The sequence below is a fragment of the Camelus dromedarius genome, chromosome 14, assembly GCF_036321535.1.
Source record: "Camelus dromedarius isolate mCamDro1 chromosome 14, mCamDro1.pat, whole genome shotgun sequence".
NCBI lineage: Eukaryota > Metazoa > Chordata > Mammalia > Artiodactyla > Camelidae > Camelus > Camelus dromedarius.
The window spans coordinates 26,876,915-26,890,661 of NC_087449.1; the positions used below are offsets into that span (position 1 = coordinate 26,876,915).

The following is a 13,747-nucleotide window of genomic DNA, read 5'->3' on the forward strand; positions in this document are numbered from 1 at the left end:
ACACTGAACCTCAGGCGGGAAAGGGGATTTGTTCAAAGCCACACAGTGGAGGATCTTGGGTTTGAAGGGACGAGTGTGAGATTCTCAGCTGCGTGCACATCTCATAAAGGGAAAGAGCTGGACAAGCGTGACCACACAGGTGAGAGAGGCGGGCTTCCAGAAAGACGTTCACAGGTCTTTGAGGAAGTTCCAAAGCACAGATTTGAAAAACAACACCCAAACTATTCTCCTGTCAGCAGCCACACCCCGGGCACCCGCGGAGGAGGCCCCTGCCTTCCGCAGGTAGTTGGAGCCCGGGTCCCCGCCCAGCAACAGCCCTCTGCGTCCTTAGCGACCCAGGGCGGGGCGGGGGTGGCAGCCTCCGCCCACGAGCCGAGCCCTGTGATTGGCCCGATTCCCGGGCGCCAGTCTCCAGCCCTACCCGGTCCCCACGGGCCTTCTCGGGTCGGGTTCCTGGGGAGAAGCGCTGAGCGCGCACCGCCGCAGCGGCCGCCAGCGGGGTAAGATCGCCCCTCTGCTCTCTCCAGGAAAGGGGCTCCGGGACTCCCACGCAGCTGCTGAGTAGAGGGGACCTCACAATCACAAATTCTGCTCCTTGAAGTTTCCAGATGGCTTCAAAGAAGTTGTAGGGGTGGGGCTACCCTCGCAGAGCAAGTCCTATTGCTGACCACAAGCTAAGTGAAGCTGGGGGTCTTGGGAAGAACCCTGGCCCAGTTATCAGACCTGAGTACTGGAAACAGTCTGTTCTCACCCGCTGTGTGACCTTGGTCAAATAGCACCCTCTCTGGGCCTTGGTTTCCCAATCTGTAAAGGGAGATTCTGAACTAGAATGATTTCAAAAGGCCTTTCAGTCTCTGAGAGGCTCTGGAAGGGAATGGTTAGCCTGGGGCCAGGTTTCCAGAACAACGTCTAAGTTTCCCTTGGCATCAGACCTGTTTACACACCCAGTGAATATCTAGCACAGGACCTCAATTTTACATTCACTGGATTGTTGCAGAAACAGGCCAGTGAGAACAAGAAACCTCTCTCTTTCCTATGCATGGCGCGCCCTCAGGTGTACAATCTCGTTGGATTACTCCTAAATCCCGAGAGCAGAACCGGAATTATTCTGGCATCATAAATAGGGAAACTGAGCATCAGAGCGGAATATGAGTTCTTCACATGTCCCTCTAAAGCCCTGGTTTCCTCTCTGACCTCACAAGAATCCTGTCTGGTGACTTGCAGTATAGGAAGGCAGAGCTGCGGGATGGCTCAGTGGACCAGTTCTGCAGACCTCTTAGGTGGGGTTCTCAATTCTGCTAATTACCCTTGTGTGATATTGGGTACATTACTCAGCTCATTAGGTCTGTTCCCTCTACTGTAAAACAAGAACGTTAATAGTAATTAAGAGTATCTTACTCATGCTTTTGTTAGAGATATCAAGTGAGCTAATAATACAGGTAAAGCACTCGGCCTCACTATTATTATTCTTGCTGGTACTGACAAGGATGCTACAGTGGCCTAGTGGAAAATCAAGAGGAAAGCGTTTTACTTAATTTTTGCCTCCAAGGTTTTGAAGAAATTTTGAGCATTATGTCTTCAGTTCGGAAGAGTCCCTGTGGATCAGGTGCGATGCCTGAGATGGTGGTGAAAATCATTGGAAGTAAACACTTTCACTATCTCGCGGAGAAGCCAAAGATGTAAGTTTACTGTTTGAAAAATATCTGTTTTGCTTGGCTGATAATGAAGTTATGGAGTTTTTTTTTTAATCTAGAAATTTACATTTAAAAAATGCCGTCCATGGAAAATTAAATCATTAAGATGCAACAGGGGAAGTAAAATAGTGTTGATAACATCTCTGTGCATTGTTGTCCTGAATTTTTCATCTTTGTAATTCCCCATACTCCCTAATTACTTGGGCTGAGTTTCCAAAGAGGTAGGAAATATAAGCATGGAGACATTTACAAATATTAATGGCATATTGCTGCTTCTCCTGACAAGGTTTGTAATCTACCACTTGTAGTAATTTTGGTGGGGAGGAGGGGAGGATGGTTGTTAGTCAATTTGTTATGAATTAAAGGAGTGAGATTAATAATGAATCATAAATTGTAAGAGTTTCACTTACTTTTCTTCCTAGTCCATACTCCTCCAAGCAGGGGTTTCTCAGAGCATAATTTTCTAATTATAGATTTCTTCAGATATATGCCTAGGAGGGGGATTGCTGGATCATATGGTAAGTCTATTTTTAATTTTTTAAGGAACCTCCATACTGTCCTCCATAGTGTCTGATGCATTTCTGTCTCCCCCATTTAACTGTGAATACTATGTGTACTACTGTACCCTCAGCACTGAGTGCAAAGTCTTGTACATATTGAAAGCCTAATAAATGAATGAGCGTAAAATAGTTGCCAAGAAAAGTTAAGATCTAGAAAGACAATGCTTAGTTGCTTTAAATCCATGTCTAAAGGCCCATGTTGCTAAAATAGCATGGTCACGTTGCTGTGGAACCCTGGCGAGTAATCTGACAGCTGAAGGACCAAAAGATACACCAGATGACAGGAGACAAATACTCTCATTTTCTACAAGGAGCTAAACGTTGGTAATAAAGTCACAGAACCTGAGGCTTGTGGACAATCCCTGGCAAAATTGCAGGCCAAAGACTTAAATATATTAGATGTGAGAACACAACATAAAGGTGATGGTCACTAAGATACAAGTTGACGGAAAACAGATCATGCTAAAACTGGTCCCATTCTCTTTATTGATGAGGTTACTGTGGTGCAAATGAGAGGAATCATAAAGAAACAATATTTGTTCAGTTCAGTGAGTCATCAGGCATGCTTTTCTCACCAAGCTTTGAAATAAGGCAGAGAATTCTGGACTGGATGATGTTAAGGTAGGCGACCTACAAACCTGGTCGTGGCTGTACAATGGATGGAAACGTCACACATTGGAAGTGGAGAGGTTGAGAGGATTTGTGTGTGACCCTGTTCTTAGTCAACATTTTTTAAGTCTTTAACTGAAGGAAGACAGACAAATCACTTCAGTAAACAGGTAGGCAGGAGAATGCTGGGAAGTCTTGGCAGGAAAATGAGCTAAAACCAACAAGATGAAATCAGCAGAAATGCATGCGATGTCTGTCCTTAGATAAGGGTACATGTAAATAGTACACAGCATAAGTGTTTGGGTTTTACTTGTTGTGAAATAATAGAATACACACAGGTCTCTGGCCCCGGTTCCTGGCATGGAGCGCCTACACTCACAATTTCCTAAGAGATACAAGAGTACTAGGAGTATCATCTGTTTTACTATTTGGTCTTTGACCCTGGTTCCTGACACAGAGCTCCTAAAACCCTTGGAATTCCCTGAGTGATGGGGTGTCTCTTGTTCTGATGAGGATACCCTCGGTGGACTCCTGGGTACCTTCAGGGTGGAGGCTGGTCATCTGAAAGACTAAGCCATGTTTAAGAGTTTGGAACTTTCAGCCCCAACCCTCACTCCATCCTCCCAGAGGGAAGAGAAGCTGGAGATTGAGTTAATGACTGATCATAACCATAGATGAAGCCTCCCTAAAAATCCCAAAAGTATGGGGTTCAGAGAGCATCTATATGTGGGGAGGGTGGTGTGTCTGGGGAAGACATGGAAGCTCCACACCCCTTCCCACATAATTTGCCCTCTGCATGTCTTCCATCCAGCTGTCCCTGAGTTAGATCCTTCTATAATATACCAGTAAGTAAATGGTTTTCCTGAGTTCTGTGAGGCACTCTAGCAAATGAATCAAACCTGAGGAGGGAATTGTGGGAGCCCTGATTTGCAGCAGGTCAGCCAGAAACACAAGTAACAACCTGGACTTGTGAGTGACATCTGAAGGCGGTGGGGGGCAGTCTTGTGTGACTGAGCACTCAGCCGGGGCGGGGGGTCTCTGTGCTAACTCCAGGTAGACAGTGTCAGCACTGAATTGCAATGTAGGACACCCAGCTGGTATCAGAGAGTTGCTTGGTGTGGGGAAAGCTCACACATGTTTGACGAGTGATGACAGAAGTGTGTGATGGTAGTAAAGAGCAGAGTAGAGGATGAGATGGACTGTTTCCCTATTTATACTTGTGTTTGAGCTCAGCATGAGCCAAAGGTGTCCAGACAGAGGAACTGGGGAGGCCCGGGAGTACTCTCCTTCATCCCGGATGCCACGTCTCTTAGGAGGAACCCTGGCCCACTAAAGGTGTGGGCACTAAAGGGGTGGCATTGGGGAAGATCCAGGGTGTGAAACGTGGCCTAGGGGAACATTTATAGACTCTGGAAATTGAGTTGTTCAATAAAAGAGGAATTGGGTCCATTTCAAGAAACTCTTGCGAGTAGAGATGCTTCCAGTGAATAAAGTTGGCCTCTACAGCTCCTTCCAATGCCAAAAATCAATGATCCAGTGCATTTTATTCCATAGTTCCATTGCTCTTGGTATTGCATTGTTAAGCACAGGGGAAGCTGATGGCACATTTCTATGGGAAAGGGCAGCAATATCTGTAATAATGTGCATTGGTATTTATAGCCAATAAATATAAAGCTCTGGTGTTTTTTTCCACATGACTCTCCTGGAGCCCATATTCTATCATTTTTTTAAATTCCTCAAAGACGTCCATATTAATACATTATTTTTGAGGTTCTTGAACTTTTTTAAAGTGTTAATGTTAACAAATTTATAAATGAATGCATATGGGAAATCAACATGTTTTCTACAAACATGAATTGAGTCTTGAGTGCCAAGCCCCAGGGATACAGCAGTGTACGTAAAGTTCTAGTGATGGGAGATGTACAACAGACAGACACTGACTGTTCAAGTAAGGATAGTGCAATGAGAGAAAGTATCACGTCACAAAGAGTGTTCCCAGAAGGTGTCTCTAAGCACGTGACGTTTACCTGAGTGAAGGGGAGTCAGAATTATCCAATGAGAATTATCCATGGTTACTTAGCAGCAAGCTGGCCGTGACTAGCCCAACTTTATCCCAGTGGGCATGGCTCACCAGTTTCCAACTTTCCATAAAACTACTAGTTTCTTCTTCCTTCTCCTGCTCCAGAAGAAGAGGCTGCAACTTCCCACAGAGCCCAAGTTCTCCAGATATGGGACTTTCTCAGCAACTGCTACAAATAGCACCTAAGTTGAGCACCAGGAGCCCAAGCAGATATATTTTGTACAAGATCACCTCGTAAAAAGCACAACAGCGTCCATCCCCAGGAGCATAGCACCTAGAGATCAGGGCAGCTGTGTAGCTGCTGATTTTCTGCCCACGAGATTCAGTCTGTACCAAGTGACACCACAGGTGTTCGTCACCATCCTCATGCTTCTGCAGTCCTACACAGAGAGTAAACTATGCAAATAGAAGAGGGAACAGCCAATAGAAACCGTCTTGGCGTGTTTAAGAAGGAGCAAACGGAGCCAATGTTGGCTGAGCAGAGTGAACAAGGGGAGGGAGGTAGGAAGTGAGCTCAGGGAGACCAGGGCTCAGATCACCACCACATGGTCCGCGGTAGGAACTCTGGATTTATTCTATGCAGAATGAGAAAACGTTGGAAAATTGAGAGCAGTGGAGGACACAATTGAATTTACGCTTTCTAAAGCATGGTTCTGGCTGCTGTTTGGAGGATAAGCCAGAAGAGACATGAGTAAACAGAGAAGAACCATTTAGGGAATAATTATAGTAATCCAGGCAGGAAATGGCAGCAATAATCAATTATAGTCCTTATATAAAACCTGGATAAACTCTGTGATTTAAAAATTCAAATACTTACTCTTTTTCTTATAAATAACTAGTCATAATGCCTTATCTTTGTTTATTGCATTTCTTGCTACATAATTTACATATTACATTACTATCCATGAATTTAATCTCTCCTTAAAACAGGATAGTATCAGCACAAACTATTATCTTTATTTTCACAAGTTTGGAGAAATGAAGTAATATGCTAAAATCATACTTCTCTTATGCCCTTTCTGATGTGTTTTTTTGGTTAATCTCCCACAACAGGTTTTCAATTATTATTATTATTCTAGCCACTGTGAGGAGTATGAAGACTCATGTGATACTGTCTTGGATGTATGCCTCCAGCACAAGACATAGGCATCAAACTTTCGATAAGAGTATGTGGCATTATATGAGTGAATGTCAAAACAATCTTATAAAAAATAGGTGCCCATTGATCTTAAATATTGAGACTATGAGATTGTTACTTTGCCACTTAAAATTCTACATTGCAAAAAATATAATACATAGTAAAAGGCAAAAATAGAACACTGTTTACAACATATCTGACAGGAAAAAAAAATTCATCCTCTTAATGTGTAAAGAGCTCTTACAAATCAGTAAGAAAAAGACGAGCAGCCGAGTGTCAAATATTGGCTAAAAATCAAGACAGGCCACTCACCAAAGGGGATATAAAAATGAACACTTTATATGTGTATGGTTGGGGGAGTGGGGTGGGTGGTAATCAAAGGAATTTTAAATAACAATGATATATTATTTTTTTACCAATCAACTTGGAAATGTTTTTATAATGGAAATATAAAGGGTTGACAAATGGGTTGACCAAGGTAAAAAGAGTACTCGTATACTATTGGTTTCAAAGTATACTTATCAAGAGCCTTAAAAGTGCAAGTACTGTGGCATGAAGTCTCCGTCTATGGATCAATTCTGTGGAAATGGGATGGATGTAGTGGTTTGGCTCCAAAAATTTTACACAAGAAAATACAAGTCTGGGTCCAGTAGGAAACAGATTACATAACTCAGATTAGAATGAGCCAAGGTGGGTCTGGTTACAAGAGTAAGAGAACTGTGAGATACAGTAGAAACTAGCAGCTGCAAGGTTGTTACCACAGCCCTGGGTCTGCAGCGATGGGAGGAGGGGAACGGTATTGAGGAGGGAGCATTCTGTACTCAGGCCACCTCGAGAAAAATACTGTCTTTGCCCACCTTTGGGCAAGAGACACAAGTCACTTGAGGCACTCTTGCAAGGAGAACTGTCTCCTGCCAGGGCTACCCTCTGGCCAGAACCAGCCAGAATCGAGGTCGTAGCTGCTGCCCAGCTGATCAGTCCACATAGGTCAGTTTCTCAGAGTGGGGAAGGAGGCAAGAAAGTAGGAGCAAAGGAAATCGTCCAGCAGAGAAGCAACATTTAAATTAGTAAAACTTTGGGCACAGTAAATGTTCCCAAACAATATAGGGCCATTTAAATAAACTCTTGTACATCCATACAATGAAATACTATCTAGACTCTTTAAATGTTTTTGTAGAGACATAAACATTGATGTGTAAGTTTTCTACATTATATTGTCTACTGGAAAAAATTTTTTGAAGATCACAAAACTATATAATCCTAGTTTGGTTTAAGAGCAAAAGTTCCTCTGTACATACATGGAAATTTTCTATGAAAAGATAATACCTGGCCACATTTAGTTTAGCCACTTACAATTTTGAGAAAGCACTGATTTATGTTTATAGAGAACACTTTTCTTTTAGGATTTTGTATTTTAGGGTGATGTTAGCTTCATGACAAAACTGAAAGGAAGGTCCAGAGATTTCCCATACGCCTCCTGCCCCCACACACGCATAGTTCCCCATTATCAACACCCCCACCAGAGTGATGCGTTTGTTACAGCTGAGGAACCTACCATAACAAGTCATTATCACCCAAAGTCCATAGTTCGCCTTGAAGTTCACTCTTGGTGGTGTACATTCTGTGGGTTTTGACAAATGTATAATGACGTGTATCCACCACTATGGTATCATACAGAGTACTTGTATTGCCCTAAAAATCCTTTTCTCTGCCCATTCATTCCTCCCCTCCTTTTCTCTAGTACACTTTGTAAATCCATGATCTCTTCACATACCCCTGATTTAGTTCAATCTAATTAAACAAAATCACAGAGCAGTGATTATTGCTTCTTGTTCCCATAGACAGTGTGGATACATCAAGAAGGGGTCCCAGAGAGAGGACAACTGTTTGTGCTGCGTCCTCTCTGGGTATGGGGAGAAGACCTGACTCAGAACTGCTCCTTAAAGCTCTGACATAACTGGTGAAGAGGCCAGGCAGCTGCACAATCACCTTGCAAAACAGGGGAGGATGCATGTGCACAGGACATTAATTTCAAGCCTGTAGCTGAAACTGTTGGCTCAAAGATTTAAAAACAGCACAGTTTACACAGCTCCTGGGTATAATTCGCCTGAGGACATTGTGATGCAACAATGTTTTGGATTTTTTTCTAGAAAGTTAAGGAAAGTGATTCCAAAGAATTGTGCTTTATCAAAACGGATTTTAAATTCTAATTAATCTGCTTTTTTTCTAAGTGAGTGATTTCTAGAACTTGCATTAGTAAATAAGAAGGTGGCTGGCTGGATTATATTAACTTTCTCTTTTTAGCTATTTAAATAGATTTTCCTCAGTTCCTGTGATCCATGAAACGTTGATCTTTTTCCAATTTTAGTTTTAACTATCAATTAAGTTTGGGGATCCAAGGGAAAGAGCATTCCTTCTGTACCTGGGTGATGAGGAAGGTGCTGATAAAGGAGCACTTTACTTAGGACTAAAATAAAATTAGCATCTGCCACAGGCTGACTGAGAACCAGGCTCAGTGCTAAATATTTCACACATCTTTATCTTGATAAGTATTATTTTTCTAATCTCACAGATGAGAAATTGAAAATCAGAGATGTGAAGTAACTTAGCAGAATTCACACAACTTATGTTTTGGGCTAGGATTCAAAAGCAGGTCTGCTGAACATATAGTCCATGTCCTTAACCACTGCCTGAAATTATGTGTAAATTTTGCACAATTATGGAAAAGACCTTCCTTTTTCATTCTCTATGCCGTTGTTTCTCAGACTTTAGTGTACATAGGAATCAGCTGAGATGTTTGCTAAGAGTGTACATTTCCTTCTGCTGCTTTCAGAAATTCTGATTTAATAAATTCAGAGGGATTCAAGTTTCTGTCTTATTATCCAGCACCCGGTGCTATTATGACCCATCTCAGGTGATCTGACGTTTAAACACTGTCTTTTGCTCCAAGAACAAGCCCTTCACTCCATCTGGAATATTTTCCCATCTCTTATTTTCTCTTTCAACTGCTATTTTATATGTCAATTCCTTCATGGAGTCATTTCCATCCCTCTTAAGCAGATTTGGCTTGAAAGTCCTCTATGATTCTATATCTCTTTCTTACATACTCTTTTTTTTTTCAGTTATCAGGTTATATTATAATTTTCTGTTTAAATGTCTACTTCCCACACTTAACTATGACACCTTTGAAGACGACACAGTCTGAAGACAGTGAGTGGACTAGATAGATGTTCACTGCAGCCTTGACTAAGAAGGTAGTAATGCATAGCTAAAAATCAAGTGAGATAGAAGGAAATATCCATGATGCAAATGTGTCCGATGCTGTAGAACTGCATTAAGTAGAAAAAGAAGGTTGCAGAAGAGATTGTTGGGATATCATTTCCTGCAATTTAATTTATTTGAGGAAAATGAAAACACAAATTTGAAAAGATATGTGCATCTCAATGTTCACAGCAGTATTGTTGATAATAGCCAAGATATGGAAGCAACTAAAGTGTCCACTGAAAAATGAATGGATGAAGAAGATGTGATATGTACATACACAATGGAATATTACTTAGCCATATAAAAGAAAGCAATTTTGCCATAGATGACAACATGGATGGAAAGAATGGACCTGCAGGGTATTATGCTTAGTGAAATAAGTCAGAGAGGAAAAGACAAATACTGTTTGTCTTCACTTATACATGAAATCCAAAGAATAAAACAAATGAACAAATATAACAAAATAGAAACAGACTCACTGATACAGTGAACAGACTGGTGGTCACCAGAGGGGAGAGGGGTTGGGGGAGAGCCAAATGGGTGAAGGGGCTCAGGAGGTACAAACTACCACGTATAAAATAGGTAAGTTACAAGGATGTAATGAACGGCACAGGGAATATAGCCAACATTTTATCATAACTTTCTATGGAGTAAAATCTATAAAAATAGTGAATTACTATGCTGTACACCTGACACTAATATAACCTTGTAGAAGTTAACTATACTTCAATTAAAAAAGAAAAGGGGTGAAGAAAAGAATGGTAAATCATACCAAAGAACAATTGCTGATTGAACTGGTTGCTAATTTTGCAGCCAAAATGGCCCTCATTTGAGAACCTATTTTTATTCTATAAAGCAGCATAGTGGAAATGCCATGAAAAATACACTTTGGTTATTTTCACCGATGTCAGAATGTGGTTCAATGCTATGAAGAAAGACATGGGAGACTTTGGAAATAACTTTGGGGATGTAATAGATCCCTCGCCCCTGGGAAGGCACAAAGGAAGCAAAGCTGAAGGATGGCCACTTGGCTGTTCTGAGACGGTCTTCAGGCCTAGGTTGGAAGATGGACTAGGCGCTTTTATATATGTTGTTTTTTATTAACATTTAAAAGGGAATCAAAATCCTGTTGTTTACTGGTAGTCCTTTTACTATGGGTGTGGGATCGAGGAGGAATGTCAGGGGAGGAGCACCCGCTTCGGCGCCACATGGGCCTGCGTCGGAGCCCCAGATCTCTCCTTGTGATCAGTTCCTCAAAGAGCAACTTACTTAACCTCTCCGACCTTTCATCTTCTCATCTGTACAATGGTGATCATAATACCTGCTTTTCAGGATTCTTAGGATAACATAAGAGAATTTGTGTGAATTTATACGCAGTAGCTGCCCCATAGAAATAAGCCTTTAGGACCTGTTAGCTAGCATGATTACAATGAGGAAGAAATGATTCAGACACAGGTTTGGGAGTTAAGGTATTTTAAAAATCTTTCTGAAGATTAAATATCAATAATATACAGATGGCTCCGTGGCATTAAAAAAAAAAAAAAAAAAGGAAGAAGTAGAAATCCCCACACTTCATCACAACGTTAGCTTCCCCGTGGAGTTGGGTGAGATTTTCAGCTGTGCTCCCCTCCCAGTCCCATTTTATTTATCTACTTATTTTAATTTTGCTGCTGTCTTTCTAAAAGAGAAAAGCCTGGTTGTGTTGATTGTCTGTTATTACTTCCAACTAAGAGCATGCTTTCATCTACTGAAATCAGATCCCCCTTCCCTATGCTGGCACACTCCGGGCTGTCTCCTCCAGAGGGCTGGGGGCCTGTGAGATGCCACGCAGTTGGAAACTGGCAGCACTGACTCGCTGCCAAGGCTGGCAGACCTTTAAGATGGCATCTGGTGACCTTTTCACGGAGCCCCCTGGGTCCTCCATTTGAGACTTGATGTTCTCGGCGGGGGTGTAATCCAAATCAAATGTGCGATCTGGTGAGGTGGAACTGCACGGGAGGCAGGGCCAGCGCAGGATCTGTACGTTGCTTTGGGCAGAGGGTGCTACTGGACGCCCTTGCAATGTTTCTTTCTAATCCTGGGACTCTGAGCTCTAGTAGAGGGTGGCACTAAAAGGCCGGTTTGCAGGAAGAGCCCAGTGTGAGAGAGGGAACAACTGGACAGTTTTCTCCTCATTTATTCATCATCCAGCGATGCAGTCATCCTCCCTAATTGCCGCAGTTCCCAGATGACACCGAACACTTCACAGCGTCCTGGGGAGCAGCAGCTGAGGTTAGAAGTACATGTAAGGAAGCTAGCTGTGTCTTGCTTCCAAAACAGTATTGATGGCATTTTGTTTCCTTCTTTTGAAATGGCAAATTTCTGTTTTCAGTATTGCAGGTAGATAGCACAGAAGCCTAGAAGCAAGAACTGTGGGTTTGTTAACAGTACGACCACCAAAGTGTGCTGCGGAATTATTTGTGCTAACAGCAGACACATGCCCACTTCTCAGCTGGGGAGTCTTTTCCATGTTAATTTTAAAGCGCTATGTGTGTATGTTGTTGTTGTTAGTTTTTCAAAAACAGCTTTTACTTTGAACAGATTTAACAGGTTATTTTTGATTTTACATCTACTCTGGCTGTTTTTACAGACAGGCACTTACATTCCACATTTCTCAGGCAATTCCATCCTGAGAAACTGCCTACAATAGGATTTTGAGGGTGATTCAAGCAGGTGATTTGTCCCCCTTGCCTTCCTCCGGAAGAGTTAACTGTCTGCCCCATGACCATTTTTGGCTTTAAATCCTGCACTTCCCATTTAATATTAAACTTAAATGGAGGACGAACTGAGAGAAAAAGAAGCTTCACAGTGAGGCAGTTGAGAAGAAACACAGAGCAAACCACCTTGGCCTTCTTCCTTTTCTAATGGTAAACACTGGGAATACCTGACTGACTTGTAAGGTAGAAAGATAAACGATAACCTTTAGGGTTCCCCATTGACATTGCCGTTTCTTACAGTAAGAGTTTTGGAGCAGGAAGATAGATGATCTTTATGCATCTGAGGAAGGTAAACCTGAGAAGAGAATGACATGGTCTCTATGATAAACGACCCTTAGACAAACAACCAGCCTTTACGTCTTCATTCCGCCATGCTGGGTCACCACTCTTCGCACCACCAGATGAACACCTTCCTTTTCTAATGTCGGTCGAGTGCATGCAGAGTCTGCTTGTGCTGTGAATAACCAAGTGTAAAACTATTTCTTCACAGCAAGGAGAATAAGAACTTGAAGGCAGAAACTCAAACAATGCTCCAGAAATCCGTGACTGGTAATGCAAGGCAGATGAGCCAAGACCCCCCAGCTCCTACTAATTCCACCAATCATCAAATCAATCCTGATGCACACGATGTGGAAGAGAGCAAGCACTCAGAGCACAACCAGAAACTCCTAACAGGAGTACTCGGTCACAGATTTCTGGATGGCAAAGTGAGTGACGAACATCTGAGCTTTTCTTGGTAACTTGCTAGGAAAATTCAGTTAGGTTGGAAACAGACTCACACCAACACAGGTTTGTACCAATGGTAATTAATACATTTTGCATCAGATAGAATTAGAATCTTTTTTTTTTCAATCTGAAAGTGAATTTTGAGGTCATTTTGTATATTGCATCGTTGCTGACCACCAACTGAATCAGTCAATCTATATCTGTGACTAACTCAGTGGTAGTTATACAGTGATGTGCCACCATACTTGCAGGTTTGGGGTGTGTTGGAGGGGGAGGCTCTGTCTACTTCAACATTACAGGAAGAGATCATTTATTTTCAAAATCCAATGAAATAATGTTTAGATGGCAAAAAAATATCAGCCCTAAACTATCTTGATAGAAATATATATCACTGCACTCTGTTAAGAATCAACCAAACAATCCACCAATAAACTAACTTGATAATGATGAATCAAAATGATCAGTAATTTGTAATTAAAAAGCAAGAGTAACAGCAATTGAAAACTGGATTCAAATCAAGACAAACTAATGATTCATTGATAACAAAGTACCATTTCCAAAAATTGTTAAAATTGCAATTAAACAGACACATAGAGTAGGAATTCTACAGCACTGCCAAGCATGAGGTGACAGCCAGATATTTTAGCAGAGTACTGAATTACAGCCTGCAGTAAACTCTAATATAACTATTTTTAGTTTATGATTTTAATAGCCCTTACTAAATCACAGATGCTTGCTAGTTTTCAGTCATGAGAAAATAAAATTCTATGGGTTTGTTATCTTTTTCTCATAAGAACTCGGCAGAGTATGATTTGGAGTGGTTAACAGCCCACCAGTGGACCTCAGACCATGTTCTGGAAGGTCTCTAACACTGGGGTCTTCTCTCTCTTTTCTTCCTAAAATTTGTATTGATCCTTCAA

The 13,747-nt window shown here is 41.7% G+C and overlaps 1 protein-coding gene across 1 annotated transcript in view; it reads left to right on the forward strand.

The window, feature by feature from the left end:
- Positions 1-1,551: 1,551 nt before the first annotated feature.
- Positions 1,552-13,747, forward strand: part of C14H1orf87 (chromosome 14 C1orf87 homolog) — a 63,697-nt gene continuing 51,501 nt past the window's right edge. The window contains exons 1-2 of the mRNA XM_064493527.1: positions 1,552-1,679; positions 12,592-12,813. Coding sequence (XP_064349597.1) covers positions 1,573-1,679; positions 12,592-12,813 — 329 coding nt within the window. The 5' untranslated portion in view covers positions 1,552-1,572. The remainder of the gene's footprint in view (positions 1,680-12,591; positions 12,814-13,747) is intronic.